Source organism: Panulirus ornatus, chromosome 7 (genome assembly GCF_036320965.1).
Source record: "Panulirus ornatus isolate Po-2019 chromosome 7, ASM3632096v1, whole genome shotgun sequence".
Lineage (NCBI taxonomy): Eukaryota > Metazoa > Arthropoda > Malacostraca > Decapoda > Palinuridae > Panulirus > Panulirus ornatus.
In genome coordinates this window covers 9,147,151-9,168,873 of record NC_092230.1, presented here as the reverse complement: position 1 = coordinate 9,168,873, position 21,723 = coordinate 9,147,151, and the positions used below count along the sequence as shown (strand labels likewise).

Here is a 21,723-nt window from a genome sequence, read left to right as displayed (position 1 = left end):
CGGGTTCGGGATTAGTTAGTGCCTGGTTCGTGACTAGTTAGTGCCTGGTTCGTGACTAGTTCGTACCTGGTTCGTAACTAGTTAGTGCCTGGTTCGTGACTAGTTCGTGCCTGGTTCGTGACTAGTTCGTACCTGGTTCGTAACTAGTTAGTGCCTGGTTCGTAACTAGTTCGTGCCTGGTTCGTGACTAGTTCGTACCTGGTTCGTAACTAGTTAGTACCTGGTTCGTGACTAGTTAGTGCCTGGTTCGTGACTAGTTAGTGCCTGGTTCGTGACTAGTTAGTACCTAGTTCGTTACTAGTTAGTGCCTGGTTCGTGACTAGTTAGTGCCTGGTTCGTGACTAGTTCGTGCCTGGTTCGTGACTAGTTAGTGCCTGGTTCGTGACTAGTTAGTACCTAGTTCGTTACTAGTTAGTGCCTGGTTCGTGACTAGTTAGTGCCTGGTTCGTGACTAGTTAGTGCCTGGTTCGTGTAGAGAGTGAGGTGTTAGGGGAGGAGGAATGTTACTCCCCAGGTTCATGCATGGTGATGGTAGCGGGTCGCCCTTGTGTTCTGTGGTGGGAGACGTGCCCCACGCACCGTCAGGCGCACTGTAGGTCCCCCGACGCCTGGCGCACCAGCTCACTCCTTCAGGAGGTCCCCCGACGCCTGGCGCACCAGCCCACTCCTTCAGGAGGTCCCCCGACGCGTGTCGCACCAGCTCACTCCTGCAGGAGGTCCCCCGACGCGTGTCGCACCACCCCACTCCTGCAGGAGGTCCCCCGACGCGTGTCGCACCAGCCCACTCCTGCAGGAGGTCCCCCGACGCGTGTCGCACCAGCCCACTCCTGCAGGAGGTCCCCCGACGCGTGTCGCACCAGCCCACTCCTGCAGGAGGTCCCCCGACGCGTGTCGCACCACCCCACTCCTGCAGGAGGTCCCCCGACGCGTGTCGCACCACCCCACTCCTGCAGGAGGTCCCCCGACGCGTGTCGCACCAGCCCACTCCTGCAGGAGGTCCCCCGACGCGTGTCGCACCAGCCCACTCCTGCAGGAGGTCCCCCGACGCGTGTCGCACCACCCCACTCCTGCAGGAGGTCCCCCGACGCGTGTCGCACCACCCCACTCCTGCAGGAGGTCCCCCGACGCGTGTCGCACCACCCCACTCCTGCAGGAGGTCCCCCGACGCGTGTCGCACCACCCCACTCCTGCAGGAGGTCCCCCGACGCCTGGCGCACCAGCCCACTCCTTCAGGAGGTCCCCCGACGCGTGTCGCACCAGCCCACTCCTGCAGGAGGTCCCCCGACGCGTGTCGCACCAGCCCACTCCTTCAGGAGGTCCCCCGACGCCTGGCGCACCAGCCCACTCCTGCAGGAGGTCCCCCGATGCGTGTCGCACCAGCTCACTCCTGCAGGAGGTCCCCCGACGCGTGTCGCACCAGTCCACTCCTGCAGGAGTGGGCTGGTGCGAGGCATCGCTGTTCTGTGCGTGTGTGTGTGTGTATGTGTGTGTGTGCGTGTGTGTGTGTGTGTGACAGATAGTCCTGGGACTCACCGTCGTTGTAACGTGTGACGCACGGGAGACGTGACCACACCCCCCCCCCCTCCTCGTCCTGCAGTCCTGGGGCCAGCACGGAGGTGAGGTGTGCCCGTCACCTGGGAGACAGGAGGGAGGACCATACACCACCACGTCCCAGATGTGGTCTTAGGGTTGGTCCTGAGCGCCTGAAGGAGATGGTTCTCTCTCTCTCTCTCTCTCTCTCTCTCTCTCTCTCTCTCTCTCTCCCCTCCAGTTGACAGCCTTCCTGACCATGGCTGAGAACCCTTACAGCCAACTTGGGGAAAGGTTATTTGTTGATGTGTTTTATCTTAAACATATATACGTGTGTGTATGTGTGTGTGTGTGTTTCTCTGTCTCTGTGTTTGTGTCTGTCTGTCTTTCTGTGTTTGTGTCTGTTCTGTCTGTGTCTGTCTGTCTTTCTTTGTTTGTGTCTGTTCTGTCTGTGTCTGTCTGTGTCTGTCTATGTGTGCGTGTCTGTCTGTGTCTGTGTATGTGTACATAGGTGGATGGGTTATTCGTGAGCGGACAGTAATGGATAATGTATTAATTGACAGATGAACACAGGAGAGACGGCTGAATGTGGGTGGGACTTTGCTGTGAGGGACAGCTAATGGGATGTCTGATCACGTCTTTGTGAGCGGAATCGTGAAAACTTATCTTCCTTTTGGACTGGGGAATTACGTTCCTGGGAAAGAAAGTGGTGAAGGTGTGTGAGCCTGGGAAATAAGCTTGTGTAAGGAGAGACTGGGAGAGAAAAGGGGGGGGGGGTATTAGTAGGGGAATGAGTAGAACAAGAAAACTAAACAAGGAATTGAAAGTATTAAGGGAAACATTGCGTTCAGTGTGTGGCAATTGGAAGATGGGGGTGTCTGGGTGTTTGAGGGAGGACAGTGGGCGGTGGGATGAGGAAGTTGAGTTGCTGGTGGAAAAAAGACGAAAAGAGATGCATGGGAAGCACATGCAGGAAAGAGTGCAGTTGACTGGGAGATGTACAAGAGAAAGAGGCGGGGGTTGAAGAGAAAAGTGCAGATGAAAAAGATGGCAAATGAGAATTTGGAGTGAAAGATATTTGCATACTTCAGGAAGGACAAGAATATGTTTTGGAAGGAGATAAGCAGCGAGAGGAGAACAAATGGAGGCATCAGCGAGAAGAGTGGATTGGAATGTGGTAACAGGATATGAAGTTATTCTGAAGGACTTTTTAATGTGTCAGGTGATAGACTGGCAGCCTTGGAGGTTTACGGATCGAAAGAGTCATGGCAAATAGTTGGGTGAAAAGTGAAGAGGTGGTGTAAACCTTGCGAAAGATGAGGTGCAGCAAAGTAGCTGGAATGGATGGAATGGCAGCTGAGTTTCTCGTGAAAGGGGATGATGGCATGATTTATATGGTAGCCAGGATTTTCAGTATATGTATGGTTCAAGGTGAGGTGCCTGAGGACTAGTGGAATGCTTGTATAATGTCATTACAGTAGCTAAGGCAAGGAGGGGGGGACAAACGTAAATGCACGTAATACAGAGGTATGAGTATGTTGGGTACTTTTGGTAAGTTGTATGTGGAGAGTGGTGATTAAAGTTGTATCATTTACAGGGCATCAAATTGGGGAGGAGTAATATACTATAGGAATGGTAGAGTATGTGTGGATCAAGTGTTGACACTGAAGGCTTGGCGAGAAATAGTGAGAGAAAGAAAAAGGACTCGTATGTGGCACTTATTGATCTGGAGGAAGCCTAACATAGGGTTGTCAGAAATGTCCTTGTGGAGGACATTGCGAACGTATGGTGTAGAGGGGGAGGAGATGTTGCCATAAAACGTATGTGTGAGTAGGAAGGGAGCCGGGGTCAACATCTCCATGACTTCATCAAGAATGCGTAGTGTGAGAGAGAAGGGGGGCGAGAGAGAGAGAGAGAGAGAGAGAGAGAGAGAGAGAGAGAGAGAGAGAGAAAGAGAGAGAGAGAGAGAGAGAGAGAGAGAGAGGCGGGTCTACAGTATGATGGGTGGTGGGGAGGGGCCAGATGAGTCTGTTGCTGTTTGCTGATGACGCGGCCCTGGTGTCAAACTCGTGAACGAGACTTGCACCAGCAAGTGACTGAGTGTTTGGGAGAGTTTGCGACGGGAGGAAACTTTGAGTTGATATCAATAGAATTAAAAGTCATGAGGTTTTTGGCAAGGGCGGTGGAGAAGGGTTGGCGTGCGGTGTTTGTTTGAACTGAGGGGACCCGGCGGAAGTAGAACATATTAGGTACTTGCAGGTAGACACGGCCGTGGGTGGAACAAGGGAGATGGTGGGTAGAGAGATGTGTGTGTGTGTGTGTGTGTGTGTGTGTGTGTGTGTGTGTGTGGGGATGAGATTCAGGAGTGACTCCAGAGAGGTGGCTCGTGATGCGGGGTGTAACAGGGACCTGAGATGATTTTCCGTTCGCCCCTTCTGCAGCTCGCTGTTCCAGTGTCCTCTGTTGTGTGGTGGATTGGGAGGACGACCAGACGTCGGGTAGGAGGCGAGGGCGAGGAAGAATGAAAATTGTGTCTCTGTGGTCTTGGGTTCAGCTGCAGGAAGGCCTCTAGATGGGGTCGACGAAGGATGTAAAGGCGGGTTAACTGGAGGATTCTGGGGGCGACACACACGAGGAGGTTGGTGGACTGAGCAACGGTGGATGAGAGGTTGGGACCCCCAGCGAAACAGTAAGGGGGTGCGACACGGTTAATAACGGAGCTGGCTTATGTGAATGCTATCTTGCTCTGGTTTGAGGGTCACATGGTGGATTGGATAGGGTCGGGTCCTGTCCTGGAGGTTGGTTGTTAAAGGGTGTTGTGAAAGGGGACGATGTTGTGAGATCTGTTGTCAATATAGGTGACACGGGGTCATGAACGAACGTTACCACCATTAATCAGGCTGCCACCAAGGGCGTGAGTCGTAAGGATGGGGACTTACGAACGCGTCCATCTCTGTTTTTCCGTCGGACCCCCACGGCTGGAGGCTGGCGACCACCCCTCACATGTGTGCTCTGCCCTTTGCAGTGTGTGGTATTTGTAGTCGTGTGGTGTGTGATATCTCGAGCCAGTGTGGTCCTGGTCGTGTACCAGACCCACTAGTGTTTCCCCATTGTTTTTTTTTTTATCTCTATCTCCTGGTCCTCCGTCTGGAGTTAGCAGGCTTTCGCCTCCACACGTAGCGTCCAGCCAGAACCCAAAATACCTCTAAGTGTTCCCGCCTTTCCAAAGCACTCCCACTTTTCCCTCCGTTCACACTCGCGTTAAACTGACTTTAACTCCTGAATCTGGGGCGCAACGCCGCGAAAGAGCTGGTGTAGCAGCATCTGTACTGATTCATGGTGATTTCCTGTAACGCCTACAGGTTCTTCGGTGGTCAGAGGGCTTGCCAGCTCCGAGGCCATCCTTTATCGTGTGGGAGGGAAGGGCAAGGGCGTCCGTGAGAGAGAGACAGACACACACATCAGATGCCCTTAGTGTCGACCGGGTCTGTACCTGAATATGGCTCATATATTTTTTTTTCCCCCCTTCTTTTGCAGTGGTTGGCTTCATGCCCCTACAACCCTGACCATTTATTTTTTTTTCCCTCCTACAGTCGTAAGTTTCTTCAGATCAACTAGATGTCTTCTGTCTAATGACTTGATGTTTTCTTAGTCGCTTCTGTGATGATTTTATGATCCATTACTAAATGTTTTCTGTCCAGCAATCGGACCTTATATTCTCTACAGGTTGGATTCAGTTTTTCAGACGTGATTAAATGGGTTTTTTTTTCCTTTATTTTACAGTTATGTGTTTATGAATTGAATGTTTTCTTTCCCTACAGCCAGATGTCTTCATTTAACTCAAGAAATGTGCATTTCTTCTCCATAATCAAATGTTTTCTGCCCAACAGTTGGATGTATTTTCCTCGACAGTCATAGTTCCCTGAGTGTGCTCTGGATTACAGTAATGAGTTTTTTTCCGTCATAACCAAATGTTTTCTGCCCAGCAGTTGGATGTTTTCTACTTATGATCACCAGTTTTTTCCACCCAAACCAAATGTTTTCTACCCGACAGTTGGATGTTTTCTTCTTCATGGTCACCAGTTTATTCCGTCATAACCTAATGTTTTCTGCCAAGCAGTTGGGTGTTTTCTACCACACGGTCACCAGTTTATTCCACCATAACCAAATGTTTTCTACCCAGCAGTTTGATGTTTTCTACCTCACGGTCACCAGTTTATAACACCATAACCAAATGTTTTCTACCCAGCAGTTCGATGTTTTCTACCTCACGGTCACCAGTTTATAACACCATAACCAAATGTTTTCTACCCAGCAGTTCGATGTTTTCTACCTCACGGTCACCAGTTTATAACACCTTAACCAAATGTTTTCTACCCAGCAGTTGATTTATTTTCTTTTTTTTTCCTTCTTTTCTTCCCCACTCGAGCCACGAGTTTCTTCCCACGTAACCAGATGTTTTTTTTCTCTTCTCTCTGTATCTTCCTCAGTTGACGAACCAACCATTGTGATGATCAATATGATGTTCAGGAGTATACAAACAATTGATGATGTCAAGATGGTAAGGCAGACCTTGCCCCGTCCACACACACACACACACACACCCTCATACATCCAGCCATGCCCGAGGCTCCGACACACACACCCTCATACATCCAGCCATGCCCGAGGCTCCGACACACACACACACACCCTCATACATCCAGCCATGCCCGAGGCTTCCAACACACCTCATACACCCTCATACATCGAGCCATGCCCGAGGCTGCAGTACACCTCATACACCCTCATACATCGAGCCATGCCCGAGGCTGCAATACACCCTCATACATCGAGCCATGCCCGAGGCTTCCAACACACCTCATACACCCTCATACATCGAGCCATGCCCGAGGCTGCAATACACCCTCATACATCGAGCCATGCCCGAGGCTCCCAACACACCTCATACACCCTCATGTATTGATACATAGTTTGCATATCTGTAGGATAGGAGATTCGTATATGTATATATATATATATATATATATATATATATATATATATATATATATATATATATATATATATATGGATCCATGTGTATCTTGTAGTATACCCGACCCTAAAGATGTGGTTGATGTTAGATCTGTGTCTAGCATCAGGTTATTGGCGTTTCTAAAAGTTAAATACTCAGTATTGAAATGGGATGATGGTGGAGGGGTTGAAACGATTTTTGGATGATCACAATGACGTTAATCGAGACATTGATCAATCCTAGACTGGTACAGGAAGATAATGGGTGGAAGCAACCCATTGATCATACACAGAGTAAGAGATGACCGTAGGTGTAGCTGGCATACACTGAACATTAGCTCTCTCTGTGGAGACTGTGTGTGTAACACCAGCGCTCTCTATGCCCAGCTTCCGTCTGCCACCGCAAGAGGGAAGCACTGAAGGCCTGAAGTGCACCCTTAGAAACCAGAGTTTCACCCTTAGAAACCAGAGTTTCGGCCTTAGAAACCAGAGTTTCGGTCCTAGAAGCCAGAGTTCATCTTTAGATACCAGGGTTCACCTTAGAAAGCAGAGTTCGGCCTTAGAAACCAGAGTTTCGGCCTTAGAAACCAGAGTTCGGCCTTAGAAACCAGAGTTCATCTTTAGATACCAGGGTTCACCTGAGAAAGCAGAGTTTCGGCCTTAGAAACCAGAGTTTCGGCCTTAGAAACCAGAGTTTCGGCCTTAGAAACCAGAGTTCGGCCTTAGAAATCAGAGTTCATCTTTAGATACCAGGGTTCACCTGAGAAAGCAGAGTTCGGCCTTAGAAACAAGAGTTCGGCCTTAGAAACCAGAGTTCGCCCTTAGAAACCAGAGTTCATCTTTAGAGACCAGGGTTCACCTTAGAAACCAGAGTACACCCTTAGAAAACAGAGTTCACCCTTAGAAAACAGAGTTCACTCTTGCAAACCAGAGTTCGCCCTTAGAAACCAGAGTTCACCTTTGAAACCAGAGCTGTCACTCAGTGTCATCATAAGTCATAGTTCTCTTCTCCGGTGTCAAGTGGGCAGAGAAACCAGAGTTCTGCCATGTGCCAGAAACCATCTTTAGCGTCATATGCCAGAAACCTCTGATGTCATATGACAAACCGGAATTCACATCTCTCGTGTCATATGACAGAAACCTCTGGTGTCATATGACATATACCGGAATTCACATCTCGTGTCACATGCCAGAAACCTGGGTGTCATATGACATAAACCGGAATTCACATCTCTCGTGTCATATGCCAGAAACCTCTGGTGTCATATGTCATAAACCGGAATTCACATCTCTCGTGTCATATGCCAGAAACCTCTGGTGTCATATGTCATAAACCGGAATTCACATCTCAATTGTCATATGCCAGAAACCTCTGGTGTCATATGTCATAAACCGGAATTCCCATCTCTCGTGTCATATGCCAGGAGCTTGAGCTCTTACCTTTGGTGTCATGTGTCGGACACCGGAGCTCTAACCTTGTCTTGCCAGAGCTTCAATGCGTGCTCAACCCCTGGTGTCATCCAGGTGACACAGGGCGTGTCATGCCTTCAGTGGTTCCCCCCCCCCCCCCCAGCTCTTTGTGTCACACGAGGCCATGCCAGTGTTGGCGCGCGTCGTTATCTGGCCTCACACCTGTTGTGGTATATACATACGACTCTCTATCTCTATCTATGTCTCTATCTATCTATCTATATATATATATATATATATATATATATATATATATATATATATATATATATATATATTCCTATGAGGAAAATGAAACACGATAAGTTCCCAAGTGCACTTTCGTGTAATAATCACATCATCAGGGGAGACACAAGAGAGAAATATAAGTCAGTTGATATATAACGAAGAGACGTAACATGTTTACCAAATGGCGTCCTAGCTTCGTCTCTTCGTTGTATATCAACTGACTGTTATATTTCTCTCTTGTGTCTCTCCTGATGATGTGATTATCACACGAAAGTGCACTTGGGAACTTATCGTGTTTCATTTTCCCCCTTGGACTCATAGAAATATACTTGATCACGCGCAAAATTGTGATCCTTTCCAATATATATATATATATATATATATATATATATATATATATATATATATATATATATATATATATATATATATATATGAACTCTCCTGTGCCCTTGTGAACATGTGTGTCATTCCCCATCAGTACACAGTAGGTGCAGGCGCCCTTCTGTCCACCCCACCCCACTCCACCACAGTGATTCAGTCGCCTGGGTGTTTTCATGTCCGTCTGTGTCTTAAGTTACTCTCTCTCTCTCTCTCTCTCTCTCTCTCTCTCTCTCTCTCTCTCTCTCTCTCTCTCTCTCTCTCTCTCATTAGTTTTACGAGTATGTTTATTATTATATCTTTCTCTGTCCTTCCTCCTACTATGTGGCCTCTATAGTAACTGAGAGAAAGATCAGAAAAGAAGAAAAAAAATTTACTCGTTTTTAAAAAAAAATTTTTGCATTTGTAGAAAAAAAAAATGTGAATTTTTAAAAAGAAAAAATTCGATCAATTTTTTTCAATTTAATGGTATACATAAAATCGATAATTTAGTCCCAGCTGATGAGATAATTAATTTTTTTTCTAATTAAGAGTACAGTAATTGAAGTACGACGAATGAGTTACGAGAATATCTTGTAGCTGTAACCAAGGATTACAGTCCTGTGATATTATCCGCCCCAGAATTGTATAGCAGCACTCGGGTGTGGCTGGCATAGGGTATGTGAGCCCCAGAGACGTTTAAAATAACGCGGGAGCCACTCGATGATAGTAGAGAGAAGAAAAAAGGAAGAAATGAAAGAAAAAAGGAAGAAATGAAAGAAAAAAGGAAGAAATGAAAGACAAAAAGGATGAAATGAAAGAAAAAAAGGAAGAAATGAAAGAAAAAAAGGAAGAAATGAAAGAAAAAAGGAAGAAATGAAAGAAAAAAAGGAAGAAATGAAAGAAAAAAAGGAAGAAATGAAAGAAAAAAAGGAAGAAATGAAAGAAAAAAAGGAAGAAATGAAAGAAAAAAGGAAGAAATGAAAGAAAAAAAGGAAGAAATGAAAGAAAAAAAGGAAGAAATGAAAGAAAAAAATGAAGAAATGAAAGAAAAAAATGAAGAAATGAAAGAAAAAAGGAAGAAATGAAAGTAAAAAGGAAGAAATGAAAGAAAAAAAGGAAGAAATGAAAGAAAAAAAGGAAGAAATGAAAGAAAAAAGGAAGAAACGAAAGAAAAAAGGAAATGAAAGGAAAAAAGGAAGAAATGAAAGAAAAAAGGAAGAAATGAAAAAAAGGAAAAAATGAAAGAAAAAAGGAAGAAATGAAAGAAAAAGAGAAGGAAATGAAAGAAAAAAAAGGAAGAAATGAAAGAAAAAAGGAAGAAATGAAAGAAAAAAGAGAAGGAAATGAAAGAAAAAAGGAAGAAATGAAAGAAAAAGGAAGAAATGAAAGAAAAAAAGAAAGAAATGAAAGAAAAAAGAAAGAAATGAAAGAAAAAAAAGGAAGAAATGAAAGAAAATAAGAATAAATGAATGAATCTTTCCGGAGTCGTTTTTAGAATTTAAGAAAATATAAGGTCAGAGATCCCCTGATGACGTGTGTATGTATAGATTCCGATCATCTTCCGTCAGACAGTCTTTTGTTTTTTGTTTTTTCTTTTTTGTTTATTTATTTGCGATCCACTTTTAATTGTTTTGCTGTGACGTAATTCACTTTTCGTGAGCGGGTGAGCTGCGTGGTCTCGTGGGTGTACATGGTTGGTTCCATCGTACTGTTGTAATGGTTGATTGGACCTTACTGCTCTGGTGTTGCGATTATGCCCGTTTAGCACACACACACACACACACACACACACACACACACACACACACACACACACACACACACACACACACACACACACACACACACACACACACACAAACAACACAGCAGATTACAAACACAATTTTTTTTTCAGATTGTATTTTTGTTCTTAACTACCCCCGCTCGCTCGAATTACCATCAACTACCCTGATGTAAAGCTTAACGATTCATAACGACCCTACCACTTATGGAACTCAGATGTCTCTTGTGTGATTTAACTTTATTCATTTATTGGGGTAAATGGCATGAAATTTAAGTTTATTTCTTATTATTATTGATTATTGATTATATATTTTTTTTTTAGTTATGTGTATTTGATGAAATCTGTTCTTGTGGTGGTTCATGATTATGGTATTGTTAATAGAAGTATTCATTTGGTAACTCATTTCCTAATAGTAATTGAATCAGGCCGGGTATATATATATATATATATATATATATATATATATATATATATATATATATATATATATATATATATATTATCCCTGGGGATAGGGGAGAAAGAATACTTCCCACGTATTCCCTGCGTGTCGTAGAAGGCGACTAAAAGGGGAGGGAGCGGGTGGCTGGAAATCCTCCCCTCTCGTTTTTAATTTTCCAGAAGAAGGAACAGAGAAGGGGGCCAAGTGAGGATATTCCCTCAAAGGCTCAGTGGTTGATGGATGTAAACAATTTACACTTTATGGGATGTATGTCATTACCGCTGATAATGAAGGAAGAGGAGAGAAAGAAGTGCAAAGATCATACTCCAAATAACGAAGGAAGAGGAATGAAAGAAGTGCAGAAAAATAATACCCCAGATTATGAAGGAAGAGGAATGAAAGAAGTGCAAAAAATGATACCCCAGGTAGCGAAGGAAGAGGAAAGAAAGAAGTGCATGAAAATCATACTCCATATGATGAAGGAAGAGGAATGAAAGGAGTGCAAAAAATGATATCCCAGATAATGAAGGAAGAGGAATGAAAGAAGTGCAAAAAATGATATCCCAGGTAATGAAGGAAGAGGAATGAAAGAAGGGCAAAAAATGATATCCCAGGTAATGAAGGAAGAGGAATGAAAGAAGTGCAAAAAATGATATCCCAGATAATGAAGGAAGAGGAATGAAAGAAGTTCAGGTAGATCATATCCCCAGGTAACGAAGGAAGAGGAATGAAAGAAATGCAGGTAGATCATGTCCCCAGATAACGAAGGAAGAGGAATGAAAGAAGTGCAAAGATCATACTCCTTATAATGAAGGAAGAGGAATGAAAGAAGTGCAGAAATCGAAGGGAAAGGAGTGAAAGAAGTGCTCAAGACAAGATTACTGGAGGCTATAACATTGCCAGACAGAATATCGGTCACAATAGACAGGAGAATTGGTGGTTGTGACTCAATACCTAAAGGAAAGATCCCTCAATGGGTACGTTTTCTCTATAGTCCTTCAGGCAGGAGGTACTTAGGTAAACTGCTTAAGAAACTCGAGGACAAGGTACGATTGAGCGAAGGTATTCACCGACCATGTGATGGTAGGGAGAAGAAGAAGAAGAAGAAGGAGAAGAAGAGAGAGAGAGTGAGAGAGAGAGAGAGAGAGAGAGAGAGAGAGAGAGAGAGAGAGAGAGAGAGAGAGAGCAAATAACACAGTCAGGTGACAATAAACTGGAGACACCACATCAGGCAAGAGGACGCATGACCCGCACGGCAGATTGGACAGTAATGTTAGGAGATGTCATTGTTTCGGGCTGACAGTAATATGATGGTTACAAATATCGGTGGATCGGCAGAAAATGTCAAGGAGCTGGAGTTCAAGAGTCGTATTGGAGTTTTAGAAACAGAACTGACTAAATGGACGAGGACTGGCTTGATCTATCGAGAGGCGGGGAAGGAAAGAGAAGATGGAGGAGAAGCTCTTGTCTTTGTAATGATAAAACGCCACAAGTCTCAGGGAACAGTGGAAGATGACCCGTTCACACGCTACATATGGGAAAAAAGGCCCTTAGGAAAGAAGGGCATAGTGGTGTTAATGTGGTTTTGAAACTCCAAATTCGTACGATATAGAAGGAGTATACAGTGACAGCAGTGAAGGAATACTCAAGATGGCACGCTTCGAAGCAGTGAAATATGACCTTTCCCAAAGAGGGTAAAGTACTGATTATGGCGGATTTCAATTAAAAGAGGTATAATTTAGATTCTCGTGGTAACGGAGTCATGGAGAGAGAGAGACGTACGTTCCTACACTGTATCCAGGAGAATTTGCATTACCATCATGTATAGATAAGGGTGACTGTTGCACCATCATCATCATCGGAACATACGTTCACACATACCAGCATGACTGGTGATAATATCATGCAGGATACACAGGTGGGAAGACGTGATCGTGTCATGCACAAATTTGATGATGTGATCAATGAAGATTTAGAAGAAGAAAAAGCAGAGATAAAAGGAGATATAGTTGTGGAAACTACACCAACCTTAAGAAATCCTATGGTCACATAGAACTAGACAGGAACTCGGGCTTTATGACTGACGATTCTGTGAATTTTACAGTGGAGGAGTAGGAACACAGGTGCTTCTAGCATCAGATGCAGTGGGAAGAGTCCCAGGAAGAATGAGGAAGGGTTTGATGACAGAAATACTTACACACAGAGGAGCTTCGAGATGTACCGTGCCGGAGAGACGGTCGGGGCTTCTCCCAGCTCGCAGTTGCGAGGTGGGAGAGAGCAGGGAGGGAGTGTAGCAGGATCGGGAAGGAGGGACAAAGAGACTGAATAGTGTGGACAAGGCTGGAGATAATGCAAAACTCTTCCATAAATCCATCAGGAGTAAATTGTCGGTGAAGGAGTAGGTGACCCGGCCAGGGGCGTCAGAGGGAAGAATTGCAGAGGAGGATGTAAGAACATAGGAGGAACTCGATGAGAAAATTCAAAGGCGTGTTCACAGATGAAGACACTGTTTCCTCCAACTCTAGTGGGATGATGTGGAGAGAGGGGAGGGCCCAAAGAGCGCTGAGATGTCTAGAAAAGACATAAACAAAGTCCCACAAGCTTTGGACCCACGTAAAGCTAATGGTGATGATATGTGTAGGTACACGCGATGGACCGCTTGAAGTACCGTTAAACGCGTCGCCAGGAAAACGCAAAAAAAAAAAAAGGCCAAGGAAGTTGAAAAGGGCAAAAAAAACCTGTCTATAAGACAGAAGACCAGGCAGAGACCCTCCCCTCCTCAGACGAGTTTCCCAGTCGTCTCTGGTCTGGAAGGTGATGGAAAAGATAATCAGAAAGCAGGTGGATGACTGCTGGAGAGAAATTACCCCAGGGAAGACATCACGTTTGTAGGAAAAGAGGTCACGTGTAATGGAGCCCAGATTTCTAAGTGAGAGAGAGAGAGAGAGAGAGAGAGAGAGAGAGAGAGAGAGAGAGAGAGAGATCAGTTCTCGACAGAAGGAGAGAGGCTGGGTGGGTTGTTTGTGTGTGTGTCGACTGCCAGAAACTCGCTTGACACTACGGGATGAGAGGCTGATTAAGAAGGTGGGTGGGAGGGGGTCACACCGGCAGGCACAAGCGAGGGGACTCCTTCAGTGGATGCAAGAACAATGGGCGATTGTGCAGGGAGCCTCTTCGAGAGTGATCGAAGTCACCAGTGGAGTGCCGCAGGGCTCTCTCTTCGGACCAGTGCTCTTCTTGTAGCAATGACCCCCACCTGGACTGGGTTCCTCTTTGGATGTGTATGCCAAGGTCATGGGGGAAATGGAATGCAGATGCCAAGGTCATGGGGGAAATGGAATGCAGATGCCAAGGCCATGGGGGAAGTGGAATGCAGATGTCTAGGTCATGGGGGAAATGGAATGCAGATGCCAAGGTCATGGGGGAAATGGAATGCAGATGTCAAGGTCATGGGGGAAATGGAATGCAGATGCCAAGGTCATGGGGGAAGTGGAATGCAGATGCCAAGGTCATGAGGGAAGTGGAAAGCATTGAGATTGTATGACCTCGCAAGACGTAGACGTAGACAAGACTCCACAAAGCAGGTCTGATGCATGGCTGATCATATGTGTGAGAGACAGAGAGAGAGAGAGAGACTTGGGAGTCGATATGGTTCCTAATCACTCGTCACTTTAGGAGAACAGCTCGAGAGACTTAACTTTCGGCAAGCAAGTAGTGAGATGAGATACAGGTTCAATGGATACGGAAGGATTGAGCAAGCTCTTCACGTCCACCATGAGGCTAAAGCTGGAGTCTGCTGCTCTTGTATGATCCCCGCGTCTGTGCAAGTACAAAGCGCCAATAGAGAAAGTCCAGAAGAGTCCAACAAAGATGATTCCCCTGTGAAAGGAGCTGAGGTACAGGAAAAGGCCGTGGAGGCCTTAGATTTCCTACCATGGAGGATAGAAGAGTAAGGGGTGACTTGATCATAACCTTTACGTTTGTCAGCTAGGTTGATGACCTAGACAGAGAAGAGGTCTTCGAAAGGTGTAGGAGTGAAACAACCAGAAGACATTACATTAAGAAACGTTTAAGAAAAAGAAAAAATGTAAAGAAGTACTTCAATAGTACAAGAGTGGAGGATGAATGGAATATAGAGAATGAAGGTACAATATATGGCGGACATCAGATACAAGTTTAAACCTTTTATTTGACAGTAGATAAACTTCAAGAGCTGGGGCTCCACCAGTGTCGAAATCCCTTCACGTACAGTACAAGTAGGTCATTATACACACACACACACACACACACACACACACACACACACACACACACACACACAGGTGGTGGCAGACACAGCCTGCAGGTGTTAACATCACGAACTAGAAGTTATCTCAGGCGAGGCTGCCATGGTCAGCAGATAGAAAGAAGCGCAGCGTTCATTGAGGACGCTAAAGGAGCCCACTTTACCCTGCTCCTGTGTGGAGCGTAGCTTTGAAGCTGCAGGAACCCCAGAAATGGCGTTTATATATATATATATATATATATATATATATATATATATATATATATATATATATATATATATATATATATATTCATACATATTTGCCATTTCCCGCTAAGAACAGAGAACTGGCCCTTAGAGGGAATATCCTCACTTGGCCCCCTTCTCTGTTCCTTCTTTTGGAAATTCAAAAAGGGAGTGGAGAATTTCCAGCCCCCGCTCCCACCCCTTTTAGTCGCCTTCTGCTACACGCAGGGAATACGTGGGAAGTGTGTATGTATATATATATGTATATATATATATATATATATATATATATATATATATATATATATATATATATATATATATATATAACGAACAAAATGCATGTAAACGCGCACTTTCATAGAACATACAAACCTCCAACAGCCAGGATGCGAACTCGGGACCCTTGCGTAGATATCAAATATAGATATGACACGTAAGAGATATTCATTCTAGTGTATATCATGTAAGAGATACTTTTGACTGTATAACACTTAAATTATAACAGTCCGGGTATTAGATACACAAAAGATAATGTTCATGGCGTATAATATGTGAGCTATCTTTACAGGAGAGCGCGTAAAAAATAAACTTTCACAGTGTGTACCACGTAAATGATACATATTTCAATTCATGGTAGCTGATATGACACTGGCTATTGAAAGCCTGTTTGAGCGAGGTAGCACCAGGAAAAACAGACAGAAAAGGCCACATTCGTTCACGCTCAGTCTCTAGCTGTCATGTGTAATGCACCGAAACCACAGCTCCCTTTCCACATCCAGGCCCCACAAAACTTTCCATAGTTTACCCTAGACGTTTTACATGCCCTGGTTCAATGCATTGACAGCACGTCGACCCCGGTATACCACATCGTTCCAGTTCACTTTATTCCTTGCACGCTTCTCACCTTCCTGTTTGCTCTGGCACCGATCGCTCAAAATCTTTTTCACTCCATCCTTCTACCTCCAATTTAGTCTCCCACTTCTCTTTGTTCCCTCCACCTCTGACACATATATCCTGTTTGTTAATCTTTCCTCACTCATTCTCTCCATGTGCCCAAACCATTTCAACACCCCCTCCTATACTTTCTCAACCACACTCTTTTTATTACCACGCATCTCTCTTATACTTTCATTACTCGATCAAATCACCTCACACCACATATTGTCCTCAAACATTTCATTTCCAACACATCCACCCTCCTCCGTACAACCCTATCTATAACCCACGCCTCGCAACCATATAACATTTTTAGAACCACTATTCTTTTAAACATACCCATTTTTGCTCTCCGGGATAATGTTCTCGACTTCCACACATTTTTCTACGCTCCCAGAACGTTTGCCCCCTCCCCACCCTGTGACTCACTTCCGCTGCCATGGTTCCATCCTCTAATAAGTCCACTTCCAGATATCTAATACACTTCAGTTCCTCCAGTTTTTATCGAGGATGTAAGGCATGTGTACGTGTAGGAAGAGAGGAAAGTGATTGGTTCTCAGTGAATGTAGGTTTGCGGCAGGGGTGTGTGATGTCTCCATGGTTGTTTAATTTGTTTATGGTTGAGGTTAAGGCAAGGCAGCAGGTTTGGATGGCATTGCAGTGGAATTTATTAAAAAAGGGGGTGACTGTATTGTTGACTGGTTGGTAAGGTTATTTAATGTGTGTATGATTCATGGTGAGGTGCCTGAGGATTGGCGGAATGCGTGCATAGTGCCATTGTACAAAGGCAAAGGGGATAAGAGTGAGTGCTCAAATTACAGAGGTATAAGTTTGTTGAGTATTCCTGGTAAATTATATGGGAGGGTATTGATTGAGAGGGTGAAGGCATGTACAGAGCATCAGATTGGGGAAGAGCAGTGTGGTTTCAGAAATGGTAGAGGATGTGTGGATCAGGTGTTTGCTTTGAAGAATGTATGTGAGAAATACTTAGACAACTGGATTTGTATGTAGCATTTATGGATCTGGAGAAGGCAGATGATAGAGTTGATACAGATGCTCTGTGGAAGATATTAAGAATATATGGTGTGGGAGGCAAGTTGTTAGAAGCAGTGAAAAGTTTTTATCGAGGATGTAAGGCATGTGTACGTGTAGGAAGAGATGAAAGTGATTGGTTCTCAGTGAAGGTAGGTTTGCGGCAGGGGTGTGTGATGTCTCCATGGTTGTTTAATTTGTTTATGGTTGAGGTTGTTAGGGAGATGAAAGCAAGGGTTTTGGAAAGAGGGGCAAGTATGCAGTCTGTTGTGGATAAGAGAGCTTGGGAAGTGAGTCAGTTGTTGTTCGCTGATGATACAGTGCTGGTGGCTGATTCATGTGAGAAACTGCAGAAGCTGGTGACTGAGTTTGGTAAAATGTGTGAAAGAAGAAAGTTGAGAGTAAATGTGAATAAGAGCAAGGTTATTAGGTACAGTAGGGTTGAGGGTCAAGTCAATTGGGAGGTAAGTTTGAATGGAGAAAAAATGGAGGAAGTGAAGTGTTTTAGATATCTGGGAGTGGATTTGCCAGCGGATGGAACCATGGAAGCGGAAGTGAATCATAGGGTGGGGGAGGGGGCGAAAATTCTGGGAGCCTTGAAGAATGTGTGGAAGTCGAGAACATTATCTCGGAAAGCAAAAATGGGTATGTTTGAAGGAATAGTGGTTCCAGCAATGTTGTATGGTTGTGAGGCGTGGGCTATGGATAGAGCTGTGCGGAGGAGGGTGGATGTGCTGGAAATGAGATGTTTGAGGACAATATGGGGTGTGAGTTGGTTTGATCGAGTAAGTAATGTAAGGGTAAGAGAGATGTGTGGTAATTAAAAGAGTGTGGTTGAGAGAGCAGAAGAGGGTGTTTTGAAATGGTATGGTCACATGGAGAGAATGAGTGAGGAAAGATTGACAAAGAGGATATATGTGTCAGAGGTGGAGGGAACGAGGAGAAGTGGGAGACCAAATTGGAGGTGGAAAGATGGAGTGAAAAAGATTTTGAGTTATCGGGGCCTGAACATGCAGGAGGGTGAAAGGCGTGCAAGGAACAGAGTGAATTGGAACGATGTGATATACCGGGGTCGACGTGCTGTCAATGGATTGAACCAGGGCGTGTGAAGCGTCTGGGGTAAACCATGGAAAGTTGTGTGGGGCCTGGATGTGGAAAGGGAGCTGTGGATTCGGTGCATTATACATGACAGCTAGACACTGCGTGTGAACGACTGTGGCCTTTGTTGTCTTTTCATAGAGATACCTCGCGCACTTGGAGGAGAGGGGGTTGTTATTTCATGTGTGGCGGGGTGGCTATGGGAATGAATAAAGGCAGACAGTATGAAATATGTATATGTGTATATATGTATATGTCTGTGTGTATATATATGTATACGTTGAGATGTATAGGTATGTATATTTGCATGTGTGGAATGTATGTATATACATGTGTATGTGGGTGGGTTGGGCCATTCTTTTGTCTGTTTCCTTGCGCTACCTCGCTGACGCGGGAGACAGCGACAAAGTAAAGAAAAAAGATAATATATATTCCCATGAGTCCACGGGGAAAATGAAACATGGTAAGTTCCCAAGTGCACTTTCGTGTGATAATCACATTCCCCGTGGACTCATAGGAATATCTTGATCACGCGCAAAATTGTGATCCTCTCCAATATATATATAATATTTATATATATAATATTTATTCGTTATACTTAATCACTGTTTCCCGCGTCAGCGAGATAGCGCCAGGATATAGACGAAGAATGGCCCATCCACTCATATACATACACATACACAGACATATTCATATCTACAGATGGACATGTTCATACTTGATTGCCCTCATCCATTTCTTGTCGCTACCCCGCCACACAGGAAAAAAGTATTGCTACCCCCTGCTTCAGCGAGGTAGCACTAGGAAAAATAGACGAAAAAGGCCACATTCGTTCACACTCAGTCTCTCGCTGTCATGTGTAATGCACCGAAAGCACAGCTCCCTTTCCACACCCAGGCCCCTCAGACCTTTCCATGGTTTACCCCAGACGCTTCACCTGCCCTGGTTCAGTCCATTGACAGCACGTCAACCCCGGTATACCACATCGTTCGAATTCACTCTGTTCCTTGCACGCCTCTCATCCTCCTGTATGTTCAGGTCCCGATCACTCAAAATCTTTTTCACTCCATCCTTCCACCTCCAATTTGGTTCGCACTTCTCCTTGTTTCCTCCACCTCTGACACATATATCCTCTTTGTCAATCTTTCCACACTCATTCTCTCCGTATATCCAAACCATTTCAACACACCCTCCTCTGCTCTCTCAACCACACTCTATTTATTTCCACGCATCTCTTACCCTTTCATTAAACCACCTCACACCACATATTGTCCTCAAATATTTCATTTCCAACACACCTATCCTCCTCCTTATAACCCTATGTATAGCCCATGCCTCGCAAACATATAACATTGTTGGAACCACTATTCCTTCAAACATACCCATTTTTGCTCTCCGAGATAATGTTCTCTCCTTCCACACATTCTTCATCGCTCCCAGAACCTTTGCCCCCTCACCCACCCTGTGACTCACTTCCGCTTCCATGGTTCCATCCGCTGCTAAGTCCACTCCCAGAATCCAATACACTTCTTCCTCCAATTTTTCTCCATTGAAACTTACATCATAATTGATTTGTCCCTCAACCCTACTAAACCTAATAACTTTGCTTTTATTCACATTTACTCTCAACTTTCTCCTTCCACACACTTTTCCAGACTCAGTCACCAACTTCTGCAGTTTCTCACACTAATCAGCCACTAGAGCTGTATCATCGGCGAACAACAACTGACTCGCTTCCCAGGCCCTCTCATACGCAACAGATGGCATACTCGCCCCACTCTCCAAAACTCTTGCATTTACCTCCTAATCACCCCATCCATAAACAAATCAGACAACCATGGAGACATCACACACCTTTGCCGCAGACCGACATTCACTGGGAACCAATCTATATCCTCTCTTCCCATTCGTGCACATGACTTACATCCTTGGTAAAATAAAAAAAAAAAAAAAGATTCACGTACCTCCCACATACTCTTGAGACCTTTCACAAAGCATTTCTATCAACTCTATCGTATGCTTTCTTCAGATCCATAAATACTACATAAATGATCATCTGTTTTTCTAAGTATTTCTCTCGCACATTCTTCAGCGCAAACACCTGATCCACACATCCTCTACCACTTCTGAACCACACTGCTCTTCCCCAATCTGATGCTCTGTACATGCCTTCACCCTCTCAATCAATACCCTCCCGTATAATTTCCCAGGAATACTCAACAAACTTATGCCTCTGTAGTGTGAACGCTCACCCTTATCTTCTTTGCCTTTGTACAATGGCACTATGCATGCATTTCGCCAATCCTCAGGCACTTCGCCATGATACATACAATGAATATATATCCTTACCAACCAATCAACAACACAGTCACCCCCTTTCGTAACGAATTCTGCTGCAATACCATCCAAACCCGCCGCCTTGCCGGATTTCATCTTCCTCAAGACTTTCACTACCTCTTGCCTCTTGACCAAACCATTGTCCCTAACCCTCTCCTTTCGCTCACCACCTCAACCAAAGAACCCTATATCTGCCACTCTATCATCAAAGATATTCAACACACCTTCTAAGTACTCACTCCATTTCCTCTCTCTCTCTCTCTCTCTCTCTCTCTCTCTCTCTCTCTCTCTCTCTCTCTCTCTCTCTCTCTCTCTTTATATATATATATATATATATATATATATATATATGCTACACTTAAAAGATACTTCCCCCACGCCCCCTTGTGATCTTAAGGGAAAACGAATATTAACATTAATGATCAGTATCAGTTTGTGACGTAGGAAGAAGGGCCCAAGGTCGTAACTACCCCCCCCCCCCCCCCGTAGTTATGGCCGTATGACTGACGACCATTCAGACGTTAATCACTCAGTTGAAATATGGACGATTTACATGATTTCAAAAAAAAAAAGAACCAATTCACGTCAGACTATCAAAAGGGAGGAAGAAAGGCAAAAAGAATGAGCCTTCAAATTACCCAATTATCCGGTAAAGATGGCCATGTCATTATTAATGAAATAAGTGATGTAATCATGCCATTACCCCGGTGAATCATACTCAAAACATCAGACACGTACAGAACGTGGATATGGTCAGGGGTCATTGTGGCCAATTAGCATCAGACACGTACAGAACGTGGATATGGTCAGGGGTCATTGTGGCCAATTAACATTCTCAGGTCACCAACTCTACCATACACGGCTTTTGACACGTTGGGGGTATATATATACAGCTGTAAAGTAATTGGCGTGGTAGTTAGTGTCTTTAACTACCTGCCCTTTGATCAATGACGCCATCTGGCTCGGGTG

At 44.7% G+C, this 21,723-nt stretch overlaps 1 protein-coding gene across 5 annotated transcripts in view; it reads left to right on the top strand.

The window, feature by feature from the left end:
- LOC139749411 (glutamate-gated chloride channel-like) overlaps positions 1–21,723 on the top strand; it is a 245,800-nt gene that overhangs the window by 141,748 nt on the left and 82,329 nt on the right. Inside the window, exon 3 of one of the 5 annotated variants that reach the window (XM_071663244.1) lies at positions 6,021–6,091. The exons of the other annotated variants lie outside the window; for them this stretch is intronic. Within the exon in view, the coding sequence (XP_071519345.1) occupies positions 6,021–6,091 (71 nt within the window). The remainder of the gene's footprint in view (positions 1–6,020; positions 6,092–21,723) is intronic. 5 annotated transcript variants of the gene reach the window in all.